The sequence below is a fragment of the Felis catus genome, chromosome A1 (assembly GCF_018350175.1).
Source record: "Felis catus isolate Fca126 chromosome A1, F.catus_Fca126_mat1.0, whole genome shotgun sequence".
NCBI lineage: Eukaryota > Metazoa > Chordata > Mammalia > Carnivora > Felidae > Felis > Felis catus.
Window position 1 is genome coordinate 230547224 of NC_058368.1, and position 25001 is coordinate 230572224.

Sequence of the window (25001 nt, forward strand, 5' to 3'; positions counted from 1 at the left end):
GAATGCCTATGCTAAGAAAACAGGAGCACCAGCCACCTCAAAACAAATCGGCAGCATGGAAACATTTATGTCCCCAGCTGATCCCAGCACATGGCTTGTCTAGGACCCCCCCAGCTTTATATCTCCTACCTCATTTTACTACCAGAAAGGGCCCTGGTGGATGGCAGATAGTAGTGTCTCCCTCCCGGAGCTGATGGAAACGTGAGTATCCATATTCTCGGTGATGCTGAGCCCTGGTCCCCAGAGAGGAGTGGCCTGTGAGCGGGCCACCATCCGAGACCTCTGGCAATTGTGGATTCTTCCCCACTCATTAGTGAACTTCAACCAACAATGGCAGCTGCTTACATAACCATAAGAGATTCTTAAATACAGAGAACAAACTGAGAGTTGATGGGGGCAGGGGAAATGGGTGATGGGCATTGAGGAGGACACTTGTTGGGGTGAGCACTGGGTTGTATGTAAGTGTCGAATCACGGGAATCTACTCCTGAAGCCAAGACTACACTGTATGTTAGCCAACTTGCCAATTTAAAAAAAACAAAAACAACCACAATGACAGCTGCTTATAAAAGGAGCTACTTTGGATAAGGAAAGGTTTCAAGACCTTCTCGGGCTTCTCTGAATTCTTTCCACTGCGACCATCAAGGGCGCCTTTAGGAGCTGACAGCTAAATGTATCCAGAAAGGATCAGGAATGTGGAAATGACTCACTTTCCTGGGTGGAGGAGGGATGCTGGTTAGTTTTTATTCATTCCTCCTTTGTTTCTTTTCCTTTCCTTTCTTTCTTTCTTTCTTTTTTTTTTTGTTTGTTTGTTTTGGGTTCTCCAGACCGTTGAAAACTGTGTGTGCATCTTAAGGAACCTGTCATACCGGCTAGCAGCAGAAACGTCTCAGGGACAGCACATGGGCACAGATGAGCTGGACGGGCTTCTCTGTGGTGAGGCCAACGGCAAAGATGCAGAGAGTTCCGGGTGCTGGGGCAAGAAGAAGAAGAAAAAGAAATCCCAGGATCAGGTAATGCGGGCGACTCTGCCACTCCACACAATTATCCCCTCCCCTAATTACAACATTAATATTTCTTCTGCGTATACACGTACGGGGCTCTGTACTTTCAACGCAGGCTAAAATCATTAACACATCTGCACAGTGTTCCCGTGGTGGTGGGGGGGGGGTCTGACAGGGGGACATTGAATGACTTTCCCCACATCCTGCAGCCCAGTCAACATAGGAACTTTGCCAAAGAGAGTCACGTCAGTCCCAGGCAGGCTCTGAGGTACCAACTTGGAGAGTCTAACCCGGGCACTGATTCTTCTGTGAGTTGATTCGTACCTCGATGGAGGTCCCAGCCAGGGACAGGAGGGTGCTTTGCAGGTGTTCCACAGGTACACTGTAGGTGTGATCTAGGAAGAGAAGCTAAGCAGCCAACACATATTTTACTGCATGTTTTGAAACGTTTTGATATGTGATCTTGCATTTATTGTTAGAAATGGGGGCTCAGATTCCCAGTTCTCCAACAGAATGGCATTGGAAGCTTGGCCTTGGGGGACAATTCTGATAAATTCATAAAGCTGAGCAGCTGGAGAGGTGTCTCCAAAAAGATGGACTTTACCTTGGGCGGCTGTAAGTAGGCTGCCTGCACTGAGGTAATGGCCAATAGGAAGCCACTCTTGGCCTTGATGGAATCAAGATAGTCTCCAGCCTTTTCTCCCAGAGCCTCTGGAAGACGGAACCCTCACCCATCGGCCCCCCACCAGCTGAGGGAGTAGTATGAGTCGTAGCTGCGGCCAGAAACCCCTACTACTGAGGTTTCTTCATCTCTCCTGGACAGCGATCATGAGTCCAGCCTTCCCCTGGACACTGTGGTCATATCCCAGCTGCTAACGGTCATACAGACCCAAGATCTGACTGTCTTCAAGAGTGAACAACTAAGAGAGCAGGACAGAACTCCCAACACTGTCTCTTAGCAGGTTTTAATTCAAAATAAATATGCAAAAGTATCTGTTTAGATCAGAGCCCATCATTTTTTAAAGTGTTCTCAAAATCATTTTGCTTTGAGTAAGGGTTATAGGCGCTATTTTGTTCGGAGGAAGGATTCATGGAAATGCATTCTTAAACATCATTCCTAAATTTAACTTGAATGCATCAGTGTTCACATTTTTTAGGTTCTAGTTCTCTTGCTCTTTGTGGCCCCTGGGGGCCGCTCCAGACACATCTGCAGCCTCTAGATCTGTAAATTCCAGCATAAACACACCTGTAACCTAAAAATACGTGCTGCTGGCCTTTTCGATGGTGATCTGCTGCTCTGAGACGCTCCCAACCCTGCTTTCTCTCCTGTGCTCTGTGTCCACCTTCTCCCTGAATTGCAGGAGCCTTTTAAGAGGATTGAGCCATCCTTCTTAAAATCTCCCCTCAGGGGAATGCAGTGGTTAGCTAGCAGGTGTTTATTGAACTGTGCCAGGAATTATGCCAAATAGTATTGGATACCTCAGTTTTCCAACCCAGTACTTAAGGGGGCCAGACCATAATGCTTCTGACCCTTTCCATTATCGTACAAGCGAAACATGGCCTAACAAAGGTATAATGGGTCCTTCTCATGCTTTCCTTCTGCAATACTGTATACCATGGGGCCCTGTCCCTTTACTGCTTTATCCTGGAAAGTGAATGAGCATAATAAAGGTTGAAAAGAAGAATGGCATATGGGCAGGAATGTGGCGCTTGCCAATCTGTCAGGTGATCGTAATCCCCCAAGTCTTACCCACCACCTACAGACTCGGAACCTCCTGGATGGGCCCAGGCAACTTTGGAAGGCAGATTCGGGAAATTGTACTAATGCATGAGCCTTGGTGTAAAAAACAAAAACAAAAAACTTTGAACTGAGATTGAATTCACTCTGATTTCAAGGTTTTGTCTTCAGTCCTTTTTTGGATTCTGAACCATCCTTCTGATGGTCCCTGCCTCTGTCACTGGTGTCCCGTTAGTAAGAGTTGGCCTCAGACCCTGAACCCTTTTTCTAACGCTGCCAATGTGTGCTCGCGTGGCTTGAAGCCTTTCAAGTGACAGGTGATATTAGGCATTGATTGGGTCCAGAGAATTCAGGAGTCAGAAGAAAATATTCATGGACTTCACCCCCAACCACATCCCTCCTTTCACGCTGTGAGCTGCGTCATGGAACCTTACGATGAGCAATTTCCCACCTTAGAATGTTGTACTTCGAACCATATTTTACAACATCAATGAGCCATTTTCTAAGTTGAGTAAGATGAAGAGATTAAAGCACTTTTATCATTTTTGCCAAAAGTCTAAGTGAAAATTTATAAGGGTCATTTGTCCCATCTTTTTCTCACAATATTTTCAAGGAGACAAAAAGGATTTCTTTAAGAAAGTTTTGCTGAAACAGCCATGTTAGAATACAGAACATTGTTGCTTATAAAGAAACATCAAAGCCATGGTTTCAGTCAAGTGATAGTTACGTAAAAGACTTTGAACTGTGCTCTCACATAATAAAAGTATCTTACGAAACATTTTAGTGAGGGTGTAAACAGATAATAATTATGGTTGTTTGAAAGTCATTTAGGATGTTTTGTCAAGTTCAGTCAAAAGTAGAAAAAAACAGTCAAAAGTAGAAGCCATCTTGCATTGAAAACGGATGGAAGAGAGGCACAGCTGAAAGGTCTGGAGATGGGGAGGAGAGCACCAGCATCTGGCATGAAGAAGAGGGATAGGAAGACGCCCTCACATCCAGTTGGCCCCCAGCCTGGTGACTGGTCCCCAGGAGAGAACTGAGTCTAGATGGCGCCACCTGCTGGGAAGGATGGGCATATGCACCAGTCTGGGTCTCAACAGGGAAACCTTGCTTCTTGAGGAATGTGCTTTGCACTTGGGGAAACCAGGCAGCCATTCCAAGTCGTCTAAAGGAATTAAATGCCAGCTGCCTCCAGTGAGAGGAGGAACCAAGGCCCTAATTCATCACTGTTAACTGGTTGCCGCAAGGTGAGAAATGGAAATGTCCTCGGGTCTGTCTAGGACAAAGCATCCCCATCCTTGCTAACACCAGAATAGAAGGTTACCTTCAGAGCCTGCAGACTGGCGTAACTCATCTAGAAGCTTCCAGAAAGTTGTAGGTTTACAGCTTTAATGATTGCCAGATATCCAGTCTCTGGAATCTGTTGCTCATGAAGTCAGGTTTTCAAAGACTATGTAATGACAAGAGAGCATATGGAATACAAAGTGGAGGAAAATGATATAAAAATGGGAGTGTATATAGAGATACGTATGATGTTGCTAAAACCTGGCCAGGTTTGCAAAAGGTGTATCACATGCAGATATAAAATACATATGTATATGTTTTTATTATTTATACATAATATATTCATTATTATATATTTATATATATTTGTATTTGTATATATACATGTATGTCTTTCTAGGGAAAGTACAGTAACATCAAAGACAAAGGCTACCGATTGTTTCGTACTTTTGTATTTACAAATTTTCGAACAGGCATTACATTTATAATCTTTTCAAATGCCATCTAGAAAATAATATTTTGAAAAGCACGAAGTGATTAAATCAGTGTTTGCTTATAAGAATGTATTTGTTTTCCTTCTTCCATTTAAGACACCAGAGAAAGGTACAAGGAAAGTTTGTCTAATCCGCAACAGACACTGCCCAGGACAGAGAAACCAGAGATTTTACGAGGAAGCCAAAGTGATAAAAATCATAATTGGTTTAATGATTGCCTCTGGGGCTTTGCTATATCCCAGAATTTTATGTTGATCTTACCTCTGGCATTGTTATTCTATACCTTGGGAAAATTCTCTGACACTGTGAAGGTCAGATTGAGTTATAATAAAAAAAATCTCAGAAACTTTATCCTTCAGATACTTAATTGAAATAATTCAAGAAGATGTAGGGTACAAAGATATGCTTCATTCATGCTCTTCTTTCAAGAAATGGCTGCTGTTGAATCATACTGGAACCATCACACCATGAGCCCCTGAGGGTAGAAGTAGTTAATATTTCTGGGCATCATATTCTGGTCCAAAAAGGCTTTGCAAATTTATTAATTTCTGACTCTGGGTTCAGTGCCTGTTGCCAGATTATAAGAAATTGCTGGTCTCTCTAGCCCTTTTGGGCAGAACCCTACCCCCGCCCCACCAAACAATGTACACATCACGTGCCCAAAGGCACATGTCACCTGGCAGGGGCTCCACCTTCTCCAGCAGGGCTCTGTGCCAGCAGCTGGGCACGGTGGGGCAGGATGGGCAATCCAGAGATTGGGATCCAGGGAAATGGAAGTAGACAAAATCAGTGTATTTACTTTCCCACCTTTTGTAGAAATAAGCATCTTTTGTTCTCCAGTTTGGGAGATGGCCAAGCTTCCCGGGATGATGTCCGGGGGTTAGTGGTACTCGAAAATGGACTTGAAGTCACAGGATACCGCTGGCTGCCGGCCAGAGCAGACCTGAGGCTTCAAGACCCCACTCAGTGTGAACTTGACAGTGCAGAGAAACCGCTGAGGGGGAAAAAAACAAAACCAAAAACAAAAAAAACAAGACAAGCAAGATGACCTAGAACTCAAAACTTCTCCCTTCTGTTGGAATATCCCTTGTGAATGTTTTATTCACGTGGATATAGGTGTATCCATGTGGGTGAGGACATAGACCTCTGACAATTCAAAGACGATTCTGAGCCTCTTCTCGCGTGCTCATGTTCCCTCTCCCGGTCATCTTTGTTTCACGGTCTAGTGCGCTGTGGTCAATTTAAGCTCCTGTTCACTTCTTTCTTACACTGTAGATGTCAAATGCATGGGCCAGCGGGAAGTTTCACTGATGATACCACCATGCTGTTTTGTACGCGAAAGCGATAGTAATGGGATTCCGTGTAAAATCTTGAATGCCTTCTTTTGTTCCCCATGATGATGGGCATGTCTTGGAGGAACCTCCAGGGGCTCCCACCTGCCCATCCTTTGTCCCACAGGCCAGCCTCTAACCTTTCGCTCATGCTCCTCCTCTGTGGTCTTCCCCTCCCCTCCATCCACTGCTTGGACGACTATCCTTTAAGGTCAAATAAAAACATCTCTTCCACTCTTTCAGGACTTCTTCCAAGTAAAAAGTTACCCATCTTCTAATCTACTTGCACATGGCTTTATTTAAACTTCCCCCCTCGTGCCAGTCACATTGTGAGTTATGTACAGTTGTTGACGCCCATGGAGAGTGGATCTGCTGAGACGGGGGACTGGGTGCATCCGGTTTCTGTCCATTTCTAGCCCAACACCCAGAACCAGTTGTGCTGAGTGACGCTCGGTCTGGGGTCCGCAGCAGCCTCTACCCCTCATGTCAAGTAGACATTGAAACCTGTGACTTGTCCCAGTCACATCCATTTCTTTCTCGGTGACACTTGGGCTACAGGAGCCGCTGCGAGCCAAGGGTATTCCATGGACCTTCTCTCTCCACTTTTGGTCCAAACTGCTCTCTGGCTTCTTGTGGCAGTGCTGTATTTTATGACGTTAGTCAACATTCTGAATCTGTAGGGACCACCAAACCTAACAAACATTGTGCATCGTGATGATCATCTAAAACCTGAAGATTTGTGTCAACAAATGGATACGGGTGCGTCTCAAAGTACCCATGGAGAAGCAACACTTTTGATCACGCCAGGCTCAACGATGCTTTGTTCTGAGGGTGTTAACGCATGACGTACGTAAATGGCGTGAGACGTCATGAAACCCCATCACCTGAAAGGTTTGCTGGGATTTTCAGGACTTGCTATCTGGTATCACTTCTCTGTGAGCGTGACACATTGCCCACTGCATCACACAGATGTGACGGGCCCAGGAATGAGACTGTGACACTAAATAGTGGTCAGTATCCCAAAGCACACAAACGAATTTCACTGCTAATTTAGATCACGTTGGAGATTTGAATTTTAAGTAAGTTTCTCCTTATCTTGGCCAAAATGGATGTTAATTATAAACAAACATAAATATGCCGGTATATACATGCACACATAACATGTAAAATTATACAGAAATAAAATTGTAATAAGCCACGAGATGAAAGTAACACAGACACCCCGCCCCCACCATCCCCCTCCTAGACAGAGCTGTGATTGGAATTTATACCAGGCATATATCCTTTCAAAACTTTTTCTATCCATATTTATGCACAGCTTTGTTTAACCCTTCAAAAGACAATTTTAAGTACACTGCTGTGCGTATGAGTCAGGCCACATGTCAGACAGCCAAACCCGTAGACTTTATAGGCATCCTTAGGGTTTATAAGTGTCCTGAGAATAGATAAGTGTCCTTCCCAGTAATGTGGAGGTCGATGCTGCTGGCCGCCGTCATCTGCAGTCTTCGGAGGCTCTTAGATCTGTCACGTTCTTCTCTTTCGGGTAATTCCTCCTCATGGTCCAAGGTGGCTCTTCATGTCCGCCGTCCAGGAGCAGAAATGGCACAAAGTCGACAGGATAGAGCAGAGTGCCCTATTGAAAGTCACGTATATCACTGCCACTCACCCCCTCTTTGGTCTGCATTGGGTCACCTTAGCCCCCGAAGTGCACGGTAGGCGGGATGTGTGATGTGCTTGTGGGGAAGCCATGACCCTCGGGCATTCCCTTTGCTCAGGAAGAGGGGGTGTCGTGGCATGCTTAAGGGGATCAGCAAGAGCTTTCTGTCGCCGGGAGGAGGAATATTGTGTAGAGTTACCTGCGTATGGTAAGAAAAGTTCACTTTTTATTCGTTTCTCGGTTTGTGATTCCTCGGCAAACGGCGCAGCCCCTGGTCACCTGCACTCGGGGCCGCTCCCGCTGCCCACCTGGGCACGCCACGGAGGACAGGGGTGAGCGCAGCACCCACTCTGTCTCCAGCTGCACACTGTTGTGCACTCGTTTATCCCTGGCCTCAGCGTGACCTCTGTCCTGGCCAGCAGTCACCAGCGGAACGTGGAAAAGGCTGCCAAGAATCACGCGGTAGGAACACACCTACAGCCACGTGTGCTGCGTGAACCCACGTGCTCGTGGTGTGGGAACCAATCCCTGATCAGCAGCAAATTTGGTGGCTTCCGAATTGTAGTTAGTGCAAACTGTGACAGACTTGTGTAGTGAAGTCTCGCCTACACCCGTCATCGCCTTTCAGGGATTAATCCTTAGGAGGGAAATGTGGAGACCAAGTCCATTTTTCAAGGCTTGGGATACATAAGCCGGAATTTGTCCTAATCGCTCTGGAGGGCAGCGACAGTCGAGGCACATTTGGATTTGGTTTATTATCACTGATGGATCTGCCCCTCGTGACATTCCTGATGCTTTTAAGTTCTCATTTCAGAATAGCACGGGTCGCCTTTCTTTCTTCCAGTTTTCATTTTATTAGTGAGCCATACTTTTTCTTTTGCTGCTTAATACCATTTCTTTTCCAGCCATCGGCTTATTTCGGTGGCTGCTTGCTCCTCCCGGCTGGCTCCCGCTCGGTCTCACTGTAGCTTCACGTCACCATATGCCAGGAGCTTGGTGACCCAAGACACGGTATTTCATGTCCTGCAAGCAACAAGTCACATGAGCCTGCAAAATCACGGCCGTGCCTTTCTGTGCAGTGACTCTCCTTTGTCACTACGCGTGAGTGAATGAGATTCTCTTCCTACTTCTGTGCCTCTCATATGAACTATATCCCATCAGCAAAAAAAGTGCTGGCTTTCTGCTTTTATTAAGTTTGCAGACTTAAAACTCTGAATTAGGTTTCCCCTTTACTTTCCTTGTTGACATTTGACCATTCAGTACTCCATGCCATTAATAAATACTCTGTTATATACTAGTAGATCAGGGTTCCTCAGCCTGCCTACTCTTGACATTTTGAGCCAGATAATTCTCTGTTGTGGGGGCTGTCCTGTGCCTTGTAGGATGTTATCAGCATTCCTGGCCTCTACCCAGTAGATGCCAGCAGTACCCTTTTCCCCCGGTTGTGACCACCAATGTCTTCAGACATTGCCAGTCGTTCCCTTGGATGATGAAATCCCTTCAGTCAAGAACCACTGTATGAGACTGTCTTTCAGGGGTGTATCAGCAAAGATATTAACAAACAAGACTACGGGATTCTCTGAGGCAGGTTGGCATGTCAAGGACAGAGTGCCTTTAAAAGGAAGGTAATGGAAAAAGTAAAAAGGAAGTAATGGAGAGGTTCCTGGCCCAGGTTTTCCCAGATGTGGATGAGAAGTTAGGAGCAGAGAGAATTCTAGAGGGGTCTTAGCGGTGTTCTGGTTGGTTCCGTCACAATGACTGGGAGAAAAGGCGGATAAGCCTGGTGATGTGGCCCAGCCTCGATAACTCTGTGGGGCACAGCACAGTGGTGTCATCGTGTCGGTCTCTGGAGCAGGCCAGTATCGCCGGCCTCCCTCCCACCTCTTCCTAAGGGGCGGGTGGTTCTGAGCAAACGATTGGGGGTGCCCGTCACCCTCACACAATGCCCCTTGGCTCCACACTGACAGAGAATCAGCAAGGCTATCTATCCCTGAATCTCTTTATTCTGATACTTGATTCAGAAAAGAATCCTGCCACTTGAACATAGGTTTCTAATCTCTCAAATGCAAAACGCTTTGTGTCTTCAAGGAGAGCCGAGAGACCATGTGTGCCACATAAATACGGCTCCTTGGCCACCACCTCTGTCCCGTTTTTGCACGGATCCCGCCCTCCCTGTAATCTACATCTTCCAAACAGCGACCAGGGGAGTTCACACACCTGAGCCACCTTCTTCTTCAAAATTCCCAAGATTCAACATAAGAATCATCTCTCTCCTGGCTCTTTAGCATTGCTCCGAGTTTCTTCATAACCAGAACTTCTATCCCCTGCCTCCTTTTCCCTTAATCCCCCCAAAAGCTGGAAGTGCTAAGGAAACCCTGTCGAGGGAAGATCTATTAGCAACTCGGATGTTCAAACCAAGCCAAGCAAAACTGGCAGACAGAGGATGGACTTATGTTTATGTTGTTGCTTTTTAAAGTATGTGTACAGGCTGACGCCTGATTAAACGGGGCCCGGCGTAAGAGGACATGCCTGCCAGTTCACATCTCTGAGCTATCTTCTCTTCTGACACACGAGGTGTGCCTTCAGCTGGGAGGGAAGAGTGGGATTTTAAGGTCAGTGTTCCCCTGCTGCTGAAGATCCACGCAGTTTCCTTGGCCTGTTGTATATTTCACCCAGATCCCTTCGGAACAAAACTTGGCCTGCACAGGGGTAGTGACGGTGATGCCCTCTCAATGGTGGGAAAATATGGGCAACAGAGATGCGTCGCCATGGCGAAGAAGGCTTTTCTGTTTGTGAAGACACAGCCGAGCAGGAGAAGCTCTTCTCCTTACGTGGCCTTGCACGGCTGCGACATATGGAGAGAGGAGCGGGGTATCTCTGCACCTCTGGACTGTAGACGCTTCCCCCAGCCCCGGGGAGCTCTCCTTCTCTGCATCTCTGTGGAAGCCAGCCCAGTGTGACAGAACGGAGGCTGGGCAGTTGTAAACTTAGCAGAAGGGGAAGAGCTGAAAGGCTCTCGTTAATTTTTCTCACTAGTAGGGGCTTTTATGAATGCAGTAATTAGAGCGCTCTGTGAGCCACCATCCCTGAGAGAAGCCCATGTTTACAAAGTCTTGGTTTAAAGGGGCGCCTGGGTGGCTCAGTCGGGTAAGCATCTGACTTGAGCTCAGGTCATGATCTGAAGGTTCGTGAGATCGAGCCCCGCCATCGGGCTCTGTGCTGACACCTGGGAGCCTGGAGCCTGCTTCAGATTCTGTGTCCCCCTCTCTCTCTGCCCCTCCCCCGCTCATGCTCTGTGTCTGTCTCTCTGTCAAAAATAAATAAGCATTAAAAAAAATTAAAAACAAAAACAAAAAAACCCACAAAGTCTTGGTTTATGGACATCTTTGCTTTCTGGTTTGGGAACGTTCGGATTTTTATCCCCAACTTACACCGTTCTCTTCATATAAGGAGAAAGTGGCTTCTACTCTTCCATACTGCAGCCAACTAAGAAACCTTTTAAATAGAATTTAAGCTGCGTGGGGAAACAAAAGTATGGAAACCAAGTCCAAAGAAAGGCTTTCATCTTGTTTTTTGTTGGTCCGTTTGTTTGTTTAAGCCACACATTGGCCACAGCCCCGCACCTGTGTAACTTTCTTCCCAAGCGGACATTTCTTAACTGTGGCCAGGAGATCTCTCCTCCCCTGACTATGACCATAGCAGAAACATCAGGTCCAAAAATCAGTAGCTCCTTGGCTTGTAACACAGAGGCTTGTTATTCTCTTCCTTTCCAAAAAGATTTAAGCATTACCTTCTTGAACAGAGAATACCTTATTTTCAATTCTATGCAGTTTTAGAAAATGAATGATAGAGACTGTTGATTGATTTGCTTTATTGATGTCAGTCATACAGTTACACATTTAAGATCAGTAGAGAAAAGCGCTGATGGTATGTTATCGAGTGTGGCACTATTTGGGGCGATAAAACCAATTGATTTGCTCTGTGATTTACTGTCAACATAATCCTGCCACGCACTCTCCTTGCTTTGCTGACAGCTTGTCCCCGAGAGAGCTCCATGGCGGAAAGGTCATGGGGAAGCCAGAAGGATCAGAAGGATCCTACGACACCAAATGTACTTAGTCCTTACTGTGATTATGGCTTAGTCTGCTCAGGCTGCCGTAACAAAATACCAAAAACAACGGGGGGCGGGGGGGGGGACTTAAACAACAGAAATTTATCTGGAAGTCCCAGATGAAGGTACCAATGGATTTGGTGTCTGCTGAGAGCCTCTTCCTAGTTTACAGATGACCCCTTCTTGTCACACCCTTACAAGATGGAAAAGAGAAACTCTGGGTCACTTCATTTCTTTATAGGGACACTAATCCCAACATGGGGGTTCCATTCTCATGACCTCATCTAAACCCAATCACTTTTCAAAGGCCCTGCATCCAAACACGATCAGATTGGGGGTTGAGGCTTTTAACATAAGAAATTGGAGGAAGGGGGCCACAAACATTCATTCCAAAGCATTATCCTTTAAAAAAAATCTGAAAGACTCTGGTGTAATGCACTCAGTTCTTAGCTTCTTGAGCTCTAACTGTATATGTAAAATTCTAAATTACTACAAACCAGACAAGGAGTAAGGGCAGTGTTAATGCCAGCAATAAATTCTCTGGCATTTTTTTCCTGTGAATCACCTGTACAATTCACAACATGTGAATCACCTGTACAAAGTGTAGTTTGAACATTTAAGTAATAACTAAGAATCGAGGGCTTCTAGAACTTTTGCAAGTTTTGTTAAAATGCAACCGATGAAAAGAAAACTGTGCACAAAACTGAGAAATGTTAACTCTCGAGCATAAAAGTAAAATTTACTACCAAGAATAAGGGAGGGTTTCCCTGAAAACTTCCCCCAAGCCAGATTTTTTTTTAAAACCACATAGGCCTTTCTCCTTTTTCTTTTGCTTTCCCTTTACCTACTCTGTGCTTGATTTTTAATCTTCAGCCTGATAAATGAAGATACGTAAATACTGAAATATATGTATATCCATAGAAGTGTGTGTATGTCATAATTTGGCAGTGATGCAGATAGTAAATCAAAAATATTCTGCTACCTTTGCTCCTGTTAGTTTCCTGGAAATATTTTGTCTTCTTGACTGTGACCCGTCTTTGTTACAAAGAAATTCTCTGTCCTGACTTGATGACATTTTGCACCTTTATTTTTCTCATATTTCAAGCTCTTAGACAATGTTTGGTAATGTGCCCTCAAGATATAGTCCAAAACAATTTGCTTAAGGCTTACAAATTCAGTCCTGTGTTCGTAGGAGTACATAGCTGGATGATCAGTGGGTTGATTGTATGAAAGATGTAGCCACAACTTGCCTTCTGTCCACGTGCTAGTCTTATAGCAAGTTTAGGATGGATGCATCTTGTGTTTCGACTTATAAATGATGTATTTCCAGTTTGGTGATAAAATTGCATATCCCATGACTTGTCACAGACCCTCACTCCAGAAGAAGCTTAGCCCTAAAAGTTTGCATGGGCAGAGTGTTCATGACCGAAGTCAGATCCTGATGTCACCATCACCCTAGGGTCCTGTTGGAGTTGATTTTCCAGGCAGCATAACGTCAAGTACATTGGCACACTCTTAGAGAAGACTTCAGGTCTTTTTATAGGTGGTAAAAGTCTATTTTTAATAGACAATTGATAAATCTTTCCCTGTTAACTCAGTAAAAGTTTGAAATAATGTACCCAGATAAAAGCCACACACACTGAGTGGCTTTGAAATAACTCTTTTTCTTTGGTATTGACACACCAGGGTGCCATCAATGTTCCGAAATAGCAGAGAATCCCCTTTGAACTTCATTTCTAGTTGCCACCAAAGATTATCCGTATTCACATCAGTTTTCCTTTTATTTCCTTCAGATTCTCTTTGTAGCCATTAAGAAAGGATTGTAATAAAAGATATTTAAGAGCTACATAGATCACATGTCCGAGCAGAAGAAAATTGTCTACTGATTTAGCCATTTATCCTATTTTATTGTGAAGAAGTTAGGAAAGGAGAACAAGATGAGCCCAGCAAATGATAACACAGCTCCTTTTTGTTCTTAGAGTTTGGCTATCGCATTTTGTAACCAGCGTGCAAATACTACTTCTGGGCACGTCCAGCTGTTACATTAGTTCTCCCTACATGACAGGGAAATGCCATGCCTATTGAGTTTCACATTTCATAATATGATTGTTCTGAATATTACCAAATCTTTATATGAAGACAGTAGCTTAAAAGTTTGAAGGGGGCACCTGGGTGACTCAGTAGGTTAAGCTTCTGAGTCTTGATTTCAGCTCAGGTCATGATCTCACGGTTCATGCATTTGAACCCTGCATGGGGCTCTGTACTGACGGTGCAGAGTCTGCTTGGGATTCTCTGTCTTCCTCTCTCTCTGCCCCTCTCCTGTTCTCTCTCTCTCTCTCTCTGTCTCTCTCTCTCTCTCTCTCTCTCTCTCAAAATAAAGAAATAAACTTCAAAAAAAAGTTTTAAGGAGATGACCAAATAAACCATGAAAAAAAAAGCTTATATAAAGTAATTTTCCATTTCCTGTTGCACCAGCAGAGACATTCAGTTCCCCAAACTGGTTTCTCTGGACGAGTCAGTATTACCCCTGCTTCATCATGGAAGTCGGCAAACCTGCAGAATGACTGGTCTCTTTCCCTGGCACTATTCTACCCAGTGTAGCGAGCCCGTCTCAAATAACGAACCGGGAGCAATGTGACAAGGCTGGTTCACTTCCAATGTTGTTACTTTTTGTACTTACAAGAAATGTACTGGTTTCATTAGTAGGCTTGCACAGGCGCAAAGTCATTTCGGAATGGTTTAGAAGTGGCTTTGGTTAAAAGCATAAGCAGATTCCCCCACGTTGAGTGTCCTTGTTACGACGTTGAAATAGAGTGACACTCTCATTGAAGGTGACCTTTTGTGGGATGTCCGACGTCCATCCTTGGGATATTCATCTCTGAGCTTTGGCCTTCGCTTAAACTAAGCTGTGGCATAATTGAGAAAAAGAAGACATGAGTTTTTAATTTTTCTCGTAGAAAATAATGCAATTCTTAAAATGATTTGTGACAGTTAAATAACTTTACACTTTCCCTATCGACACTTCCATCTTTATGTTCCAAGGATATGAAGTAAGCTTGTGCTCCAGTAAAATTTTCAGAACTAAGAAACACAGGTTTTGAAATACAGCTATGATTGTGTATTTATACATAGATATACACACATATACATGTACAGATATGGGCCCAAATATGTGCAGGGAAGTTTAGTATATGTCATTTAGACTATATGTTAAGCAGCCATTAATAAACACAAATAAGGAGTAAAATAAATTAGTGTCCCTACCCTGAAATTGTGAAGGATGATTTTGTTTTCCTGGGACTTTTCTCATAGGTAAATACGCGAGTATTTTTTCTAAACATAGAGTTTACTTCATTTCTACCCTCATTGTATTTATTGCCTTTATCTTTCCCAAAAGACAAAGGTGGTTTGTGATCAAAGATCAGAATCACTATTGTAATTTTTCATATTTTTAAAATCCTAAGAGGAACAGAAAACTTGAACTGTGGAAAACATGAAAGACACGAACACTTTGTTAATGAGTTTTTATTACCTTGCGTGTTTCTGTGGCGCATTTTACTTGCTGTAAAGCACAAACCACATACCGCTTTGCATCCTGCTTTGTTCATTTTACGTTTATTATTTGTCCAGACACATTGCTACACAGTCGTCATAACGACCATTTTTAATGGTCTGCTGACATCCCCTTGTGCAGTAAGTGGTAGTTTTGAAATTATTTGTTTTAATTTTTAATTACACATTCTTTTATTATTCGTCAGATCCAATTCAAAGCCAACTGAACGATCAGAATCGCCATAAAATCTAGATTTGCCGTTAGCTAGGTCAATGCATCTGATAAGCGATAGCAATTGTCTCTTTTTGTGATGTCTATAATGCAGTGATGGAATTCAAAGTCCGACAAATACGTATTTTAGGAGTTATATAAGAATTTATCAGCTGGCACTTAGGCATAAGAATTGAAGGCATTTGAGTGTTGCTATGTACTCTGTTATGCTAGTAGTATGCTAACTGTAAGACCTGCCACCTTGATCGTTGGCTTTCGTCCACTCTACCCACCAAAATTAATTTATTTCCTCTTCCTTTTAACAGCAATGTGCCACTGTTCTTACAGAGCTTATGCGTTCTCCTGCCAATTACATTCACTTATGTACATGCTCTACAGCCTTTGACTTTCCGTCCTAAGCTCTTGGTGGACGGGAGTGGCTCTCTCATTTTTGGCTTACGAAGGCACTACCCTGCGCGCAATCGATGTTCACCAGACGTCGTGTGTGTTTTTGTTTCTGTGTGTCACGTTTACAGGAGGCAAAGTTGGGAAGTGTAACGATGTTAAAAATGTTTACTCTCTTATTTTTTTTCCACCAGTGGGATGGAGTAGGACCTCTTCCAGACTGTGCAGAACCACCAAAAGGGATCCAGATGCTGTGGCACCCATCAATAGTCAAACCCTACCTCACACTGCTCTCTGAGTGCTCAAACGCAGACACGCTGGAAGGGGCGGCAGGTGCCCTGCAGAACTTGGCTGCAGGGAGCTGGAAGGTATGACTAGTTCATTATCATAAAGAGGAAATCTGGAATTATGAGCACGTCCTTAGAAAGGAATAGAAATCCAGTTGTGAGATATGCAATTCCAATACAGTTTTTGAGGATGTTAGAGAAAGACCAGTTCCATTGAACTGTTGGACATAGAAAGGTATTCCTTTTAAAAATTCTCAAGGGCTCGGGAGTCCTTGAAGATCACTACAAAGTATAGATGAATAGATGTAAGTATGGTCATTGAAAATGCTGTGATATGCTTTCCATTCTATCTGTGTAGCTGAGCTATTTTGTTTTCAGGGGAGACTGTGACATGTGGATGCTTTCCCAAGCTCTGTTGTTTCCTGTTAAGGGAGCTAATACCCAAGCGCCTTGTTTCAAAACCCATGCAAACCCCTATAATGTTGTAGTTGGTCCAGTCCCCAGAGGAAAAAAACCTCTTTCATTTTTAACCTATGGGCTTACAGAGTAGAATAGTATTGCTGGGTCTCTTTGGCCAGAAGGGACAATGGGGAAGGAGATTAGGAGGGCCTTTTTCTCTGAATTCTTGAAAATACACACTGTTCCTGATTGGTTTTCATGGAAAATTTCCACGACCCTCATTTTGGGTAGAAAAGGATTCACCATAGCAAAGAATTCTTGAGTTTAGTCACTAACCGTTACATGAGCTAACTTGTCTTATTGCACAGAAGAGTGTAGTCAAATGGGAGAATGAGGGCATATGGGGAAAATATCAAGAGAGGAAGTTTGAACCTCTGCCATCCATTTTTCATTTCATTTAATATAAAACCCTGGGGCTTGGAAGACACATAAATCACTGTCTCGCATTCACTTTCTTTAAAACGATGTTAATAAGACACAGAGAATTCTCAGAAGCTCAGTATCACAGGCACTGCACATACTGTCCTCAGCATTGTCACACAGCTACATCCTCCCTTCTTGCTCTAGCTTCCAATATCTGCCTTCTTGTGTCTTCTCTGTCGTTCTTTGTTTCCACTGCTGCAGCAATGCCTTCTTTCTCAGGTGGGACATCCCAGCCCTTGGGGACAAGCCCTGACAACACCTCCCAGGAGCTGGCTGCTGACATATGGGCAGACCCATCCCTTCTTTTGAGAGTCTTAGGAATGAACATCACTGTCTCTTTCCTCCCCGTCCATAGGTGTCCCCAATGTTGCTCATAAGGAATTCAGGCTGGACTAGACTTGAAGCGAAGTTACCTTTTGCTTTCAACCAGAGAAAAGTTTCAAAAGTTGAGTCACGTCAGGAGGAGTCCCAGAGTAGGGCCTTGCATGACTGGGGAAGAAATAATAATGGAAATCACTTCCTTGAATGAACCCTGCGTTCGATCTTATCTCCCTCTAAATTTAAGAGGCTTTGATTCAAGTTACAACTCAAACTTAGTCTCTGCCTTTTCTGAGCTTTGTGACCCTGAGCAAATGATAGTGCCTGATTGCTCGGATGTGTCAGTTTCAGACAGAGAATACTGTGGCTGCTTCAAATCACAGCTTGCAGATCAATCCTGACACTAGATGCAGAAATGGTGGCAGGATGCCACAGGCCAATGGACTGTTATTACATGTGGCCAAAAGTTTGGTCAACGCTACTTATCAAAAGCATTTGCCATCCTAATAACTCTAGAAAAATGGCGTAGTCCTCAGGCAGGCCAAGGGACTGCTAAGGAATATTTGTGTGTAGTTATAAATATATAAATATACATATATTTATTTACTAAGAGTTTTCTTATCAAAATACAAATGCACAAGCATGCATAATAGTCAATCACATTATCTTCATTTACTGTGTAATGTATTAACACACCATATTAAATGATAAGGACATATGTGGGAAGGGAAAGTAGACAATCCATAGTGATGATTTAGGGTCATCATTAAGCCAAATACTGATAAATTGTTATAATTTTTAAAAGATCAAAAATAACTTGTACAAAAACCAAACAGAGAAATCCTTCCTTTTCAAAAAAAAAAGATTTTTTTAAGAAAGAGTCTTCAGTGATTAACAGATTGATTAAAGACTCACAATGGGATCAAGTTTCATGCAGACAGTGCTACCATCTGAAACCTAGAGTACTAAGAATGTATTTTTATAGCAACTGTTGAAATTTAGTGGCATTTTTTTAGTGTCCTTAACTTTTTATGACCCAAACAAAAGCAGAAATGTAAAGTGTAAAGCACCAGAATTCTGTATAGAGACAGCTTTTTATAGACCTCATCATGCGAAACAATAACTTCCCTTTATGGGAAGATCACGCACACTCTTTTTCTGTAACAAATTGACTAGCAAACTAGATCTTCATAATGGTCTTAAATACTTTTTAAACTTTAAGAGACTCATTACTTGGTTTATGAGCATCAGAAAAAGAATAATGGTATAATGGCAGAAGCAGAGTGATACATTTTTTTCATAGTCAACATGGACTTTGGTTACTTATTTTTTTCCCACTTCCAGCACAATTATTTTGTTTGTCACAGAATATCAAAACAATTGGATATAGTACTTTGGAGATTTCCAAAACGTGAATGAATGCTCTTTCAACTCGCATTTATGGGTTATTTCCGTTGTAATTGAACTTTATGCAAACCTAGGGTTTGAACTATAGAAATACATTCTGCACTTATTATTAAGTCGGGTACTTTAGATATTTTTGTAGAGTCCCCCTAAAATGTGACCATTTTCAAAGAATCTATTATTTATTTTATTTACTTTCTAAAAAAAGAGAGAGTAAAGAGATACTTGGATATTAAGCTGTTAATATTTAATGAGGTAACATGATAGCAACATAGATGTAGTGAAGAAAGAAACAGAATCTCTGGCCATGTGGCCAAAATGAATAAAAAATAAGAGAACTGGGAAATTTGAGACTTGTCCCTAGAGTCAGGGGCAACAGCCTTGACAAGGACAGTGAATTAAGTGGAGCTTAGCAGTTGGAGTACCATGGAAAAGTGAACCCGGACATCAGTGGAGTACAGCAAATAAAAGCAGAAACCATGGTTTGACAATTGTCTTATTCTAGTTAATGGTGTGATGTGAAGCATAAAGTTTAAATAAAAAGAAACAAAGTTTTGAAAATGGTGCATGAAGCATGATGCCTAGGAGGTAGGAATTGGGTCAGAATAAACACAGAGGTTATCTGAAGATCCTGCCCAATCAACAGGCTCCTAGAGACAACACATTCAGTTGGACATGATGACCAGCCTGAGGCAGGACAAGGATGGGCCCAACCTAAGGAGGAGGAGATGGAGAGGATCTAGGTCATAACCAAGTCACTGGCCTTCATCACACATGACTTAGTGATTTCTTCCCCACAAGACCCCAGTAGCTAGTCCTGATAGCAAGGACTGCACTTGTCTTGTGAGTGCCATATACATCCAAATCCACTATAGAGTAAACCTGGCTCTTGGGAGTTTGGCATTACTTTCGTCATCGTCATTGAACGATCTGATTTCCAAAGCCGTAAGTTATAGAATCAGCTACACCTGGGGGAACTTCCAGCCAAGATGCCCAGATGAAGTGACAAGGTCCAGGTTTACCTGCCTTTAAGGAAGAATAACAACAACAACAAATAATCTAGAGAAATATAACAAACAATGGTTTTTAAGACACCAAGCATTAGTCAGTGAAGGACAGTGATCTAGGAGAGACAGAAAACAAGCAAGGTGAGTACTTGCTTATCCTCTGGACTGGAAGAACAGAATACCGAGTGGCAAGACCTGAGCCACTGCCTTGGGAGTCTGCAGACCATGGCCCAAGACCTGGGAACTCCAGAGGAGCTCAGCAGACACTGAGCCTAGGAGACGGAGCTGGGAATCTGGGGAGACAGGGCGCCTGGAGTTCATAGGACAGAGTTCCAGACAGGAGAAAGCCACACACAGAGGATTCCCCTCAAATATTCAGCAGGGAACTATCAGTGAATGCATGTGAGGTAAATGCCCAAAGCAGAGGAAAGAAGCTCGTGCAATTAGGGAGAATTAAACTCAGCTCACACAGGGATGGGTATAGTGTGCCTAACGAAGAGCCAGACAGGAAAACCTCGTGCTTCATGGGCCACTGGGTATGTGCTCAGGAGGGTCTTGTCTTCTGATACGAAGCATATAATTAGCCCTGGACTAAATATGACCTGGTATCTCCTATAAAATCTTAAAAGTAAGATCCAAAAGTAGCAATAGTTTCCACATTAACTGAATCCTAGAACAATGCTTAAAAATATCTGTAGGAATACAAAAAGCATGCATGCTTTAATCTGCATCCAGCAGATTAAAATGAAGAATGTCTGGCATCTTAGTTGAAAATAAGCTTACAACCAAATAAAGAGGAAAATGTAGTTCATAATAAGGAGAAACATTAATCTTTCAAAAGCGACTCAGAACGGACACAGAAGTTAACATTAGCAGACAAGCAGTTGCTATCAACTGTGTTCCCTGTGTTCAAGAAGTTAATTAGAACATGGAAAGTAAGTAAGACTCAAATAAAACCTCTAGAGTTGTAAATACAACGTATGAAATAAAAAACACATGGGATGGGATGGGATAATAGGAAGGTTAGCTATTGCAGAAGAAAAAGATTTACAAACTGAACAGAAACTACCCAAAATGAAACACAAAGGAAAAAAAAACCCATAAATTATCAGTGAGCCTCAAGTGGCCTGATACACATGTAATTAGAACCCTCAAAGGTGGGGTGCCTGGGTGACTTAGTTGGTTAAGCATCTGACTCCTGATTTCAGCTCAGGTCATGGTCTTACAGTTTGTGAGATCGAGCCCCTTGTCAGGTCCTGTGATGAGAGCACATAGCCTGCTTGGAATTCTCTCTCAATCCCTCTCTGCCCACACTCTCTTTCAGTCTCTCAGATAAAGTTAAAAAAAATTTTCTTAAAAAAAAATCCCAAAGGAAAGGAGAGAGAAAGGAGAAAGATAAGAGAACAAAAATATTTGGAGAAATAATACCTGAAAATTTCCCAAATGTAATGAAAACCCTAAACTCCCAGATCCAAAGCAGTTCAAGAAAACCCAAGCAGAAGCATGAAGGAACCGTACTAAGGTGCATCAGTCAAATTGATCAAAATCAGTAGTAAAGAGAACATCTTAAAATCAGCTAGAGAGTAACATTGTGTGTCAACTGCACGCACAAAAAAAATTATGACTTATTAAAAAAAAAGGCAGCTGGAAGAAAAAAAGACTTGTTCTTACAAAGAGAAGAGTGACAGCTGATTTCTCATCAGCAACAATGACAATGAGAAGACAGTGAAGCAACATTCTGAATCTGCCGGGGCCAATTACATATAAAACTGATTCTGGTTCGGTATCTATCAGACACAACCTGCTCTTAAAGGAACCCCGGGGCACAGATTATACCTAGGACAGTTGTAATACGGTCAGGAACCTAATCCCCATTTGAGCACAGTTTAAGACATGGGCTAACCTGGGAACTGGCATTATTAATTATCTGAGCAGGTGGGTCAGTGGGAATTCAAACAAAAACTTCAGGTTAACTGTTCTTGCATCATCAGAGCTGTGGGGCTCAGGTCTTGCCACTCGGTATTCTGTTCTTCCAGTCCAGAGGATAAGCAAGTATTCATCGGCCCCGTGTCAGGGTCTAACCCCACACGCAGGGACCACAGGATTAAGGGATTAGTTTGGCTTTAGAAAAGACCAGTAAAGGAGCGTGTGAGCACTTTAAGCCCTAACAGTGTTTCTGTGGAAGTGGCTACAACTTGCTGGCCCTTTCAAAAATTGTGGTAGCTTTGATCCTTTTTATTAGTTCCTTTCAGTGGAGAGTGCTATTCTTAAATAATAACCACTAGATTCTAAAAATTAACCTAATATGATCTTTCATCAGGTAAACACTTTTTTACTCTCCGATTGTGAGCTGTTAGTTGGAAGACACTTGAAACAGGAAGCTGAGTTTGACTTGGTACCTTCCCCCTGGTACCTTCCAGTATGATAAACATGTAAACGAGAAGTTCAAAACCCATTGTGGATGCTATGGTAGGAACGTATACACAAAGGTGTATGTCTACACTAGGCACAAGAGTGTTTCTGGAGTCAGTTTTACAAGGAAGAGGCCTTGAATGAGGAAGTACACTGCCAACGTCACTAGCTAACACCTTAGGGCTAGGAGTCCATGATTAGAGTTCACTGTAATACACTAGCAGATCTCCTTTAAGAAGGATGCTAGCGGCCATAGCAAAGAGGTCCCAAATACGCAAGGGCTAATTCGAGATAGAAGACAGAAGTTATCTTCTCTGATGTAACAGGTATGGGCAGGTGTGTGAAGAGGGAAGCTCCCCTCCATGAATTAATTCACCCTGGCTCACAACAGCCGTTCTGCCATCTTCAACACGTGACTTCCAAGGCTACTCTTGTGGTCACCATCTACCAGCAAGAAGCAGAAAAAAAAACACAAATCCACAACCAGAAACGTTCCCTTACGAGAGTCAAGATCTTACGTGTGTGTCCCTCGCGCATAATCTGGGCTCAACTCCTAGCCTCCAGTAGACACATGCTTTCTCTACATTCATAGGCCCCTGACAGTGAAAACCAATTCCCAGTCATAAAGTAATCTGAATCCAGATTCAAAAGGAGTAAAATTCTTCATTCTGAAGGGACAGAGATTTGGTAACAGATTCCATTTATGTTACAAAATAAAACTGTTAACATCTTAGTAAAAACCAATGGCACTTTAGGTACCTTACTAGCCAGGTCTTCAACCAAAGGTGTGCCTTGTATTTGCAAGACGGAGAGGGTTTGTATCAGCACAGTCCCTCCAGACTGTGCTTCATGTCCCCCGAATAATACGTTTTCTGGATCCAAGAGAAAAATATGAGATGTAACTCCCTCTCCCCATGAATCACCATGTTTATAAAGAAAAAAAAGAAGGATGCAATAAAGGAAAAGCTTTCTGATTTAGCGTCTAATAAGTGAGGATGAGGAACAATTAAATTACTTTTATTTTGTTATATTGAATAAAGAATCCCTGAGTTCTCCCTGCCTACACTTCCCAGTCACCATCTTTGCTGTCAAAAAAGCAAGGGAGGAAGCAGATTCATTTGAACACTCATTCTTGTCCATATCCCCTTCCCAGTGGGATGTTTACACAGCCCCGTCACTAGAGAACGTGCCAGACTCTTAGAATAAGATCTGTGGCAGCCGTCCTCTCAGACACACCACGCCTGTGATCTAACAGCGTCACATTTTGTGGCCCAGAAGGCATTTCTAAATACCATTTGCACACAGTGAAGACATATTTGATAACAGTCACCAAAAAAGACTCTCTGTGTTCAGAAAGGCCCATTGTTAAAGGTATGTTTTTTCATTGAGAATTGCTGATCCTTGAGATGGCCTGAGAGGTAGGGGGACAGGTGTACTTGGTACTGTCAGTTGAGTGAATGCGTCTTCTCCATGGCTTTTATGTGAGCTTGACCTTCTTTATTTGTTCTTACCACAAAAGCATATCTAAATGCTTGCCCCCCCCCCCCCGCCAGGAAATTCTCTTGCTTGCACTTCAATTTTCAGCATCGCATAAACACTTGCAGTAAAATTCAGTCTTTGCACTAACCTGACTTACGTTTTAAAAATACAAACAAACGCTTTACGTATGCAATACCTGCCATTACCTTAATTAAACATCTTATTTATTAAACTGATTTATTGGTTTAACGACACAAGGGAGTTCCTCGCTAGCCCTCTTCATTACAGATACAACTTTTTAAAATGGACTTTGAAAACAAAAACATGTAATCCTGCAACACGATCTGAATTTAAACAGGGGACACCTATGTCCTGTCTCCACCGCAGCTGAACCCCAGCATTTGAGGGCCTTGTGGTTGAGGTTCCCAGCTGCGTCATAAATCCTGTTGTGATCACCGGCCACAGTCCTGTATGAACATGGTAATCCAGGTAGAAATCCACACTAGAGAGAATAATGTGACGCATGCAACAAAAGCCACACGGTTCCTGAGTATTTTGAACATTCTTTTTATAGTAAACTGTCAGAATGAGACGGAAGAAGGAGAATTTTTTTGATACTTTCTGCCCTCATATCATGAGAATGAAGGACTGCGGTAAATAACATAGCATCATAAGTGAATTCAGAAACAAATTTCGAAGTCTCATGGAATCTGTGCAAAATTCGTTGCAACTTATTCAATTTACAGCTGTCAGATTTTAGCACATTGTGGTCCTGTGACACTGGAGGATGCCAAAATGCATCTGAAAGGTGAAATTATGTTTAGAAGGATTTGGTTTGAAAACGTGACTTTTCTTTACCACGTCAAAAGGAAAAGTAGGGAATTTGATAAAGGAATTCAACGGGGAAACAGTCACGCAACAGAAAACCATTTAATCGCCGACTATGCTTCTAAAGCAGGAGAACTTGTAAGATATTCATCAAAAATATTAATATTTAATGTGAATAGAGATATTAATCAACAAAGTCAAAAGTTTAGCACCATCAGGGGTTCAGCCTCTTAATAGAATATTTAGTACCAAAAAGAGAACACTATCTCTAGTTATTTAGCAAACTATTAGGATTTCAAGAGGGAAAAGCTAGTTAAATTGCAGTGTTGATCTTCTTTTAGGAACATAAGTCAGCCTTAACCAGGGCTTAAGCAGGGGAGAAATTTTTGGAAAAATTGTAGCCATCAATCCTGTTTATGGCTGGGCTGAGAATTTGAAAAGTGAAGCTTCTGAGAATCCACATCAGATTGAGGTAGCCTGAGTGGGAAGGGTTAAAAAACATTGTCCTCACTTTATTTTTTAAATATTTTTATTTATTTTTGAGAGAGAGACAGAGCACGAGCTGGGAAGGGGCAGAGAGAGAGGGAGACACAGATTG

General features: G+C 42.8%; 1 protein-coding gene across 2 annotated transcripts in view; it reads left to right on the top strand.

The window, feature by feature from the left end:
- The window catches only part of CTNND2 (catenin delta 2), a 938925-nt gene that overhangs the window by 806235 nt on the left and 107689 nt on the right, over nucleotides 1–25001 (top strand). For both annotated transcript variants that reach the window (XM_045038764.1, XM_045038766.1), the window contains exons 14-15: nucleotides 827–1012; nucleotides 15981–16154. In XM_045038764.1, coding sequence (XP_044894699.1) covers nucleotides 827–1012; nucleotides 15981–16154 — 360 coding nt within the window. The remainder of the gene's footprint in view (nucleotides 1–826; nucleotides 1013–15980; nucleotides 16155–25001) is intronic.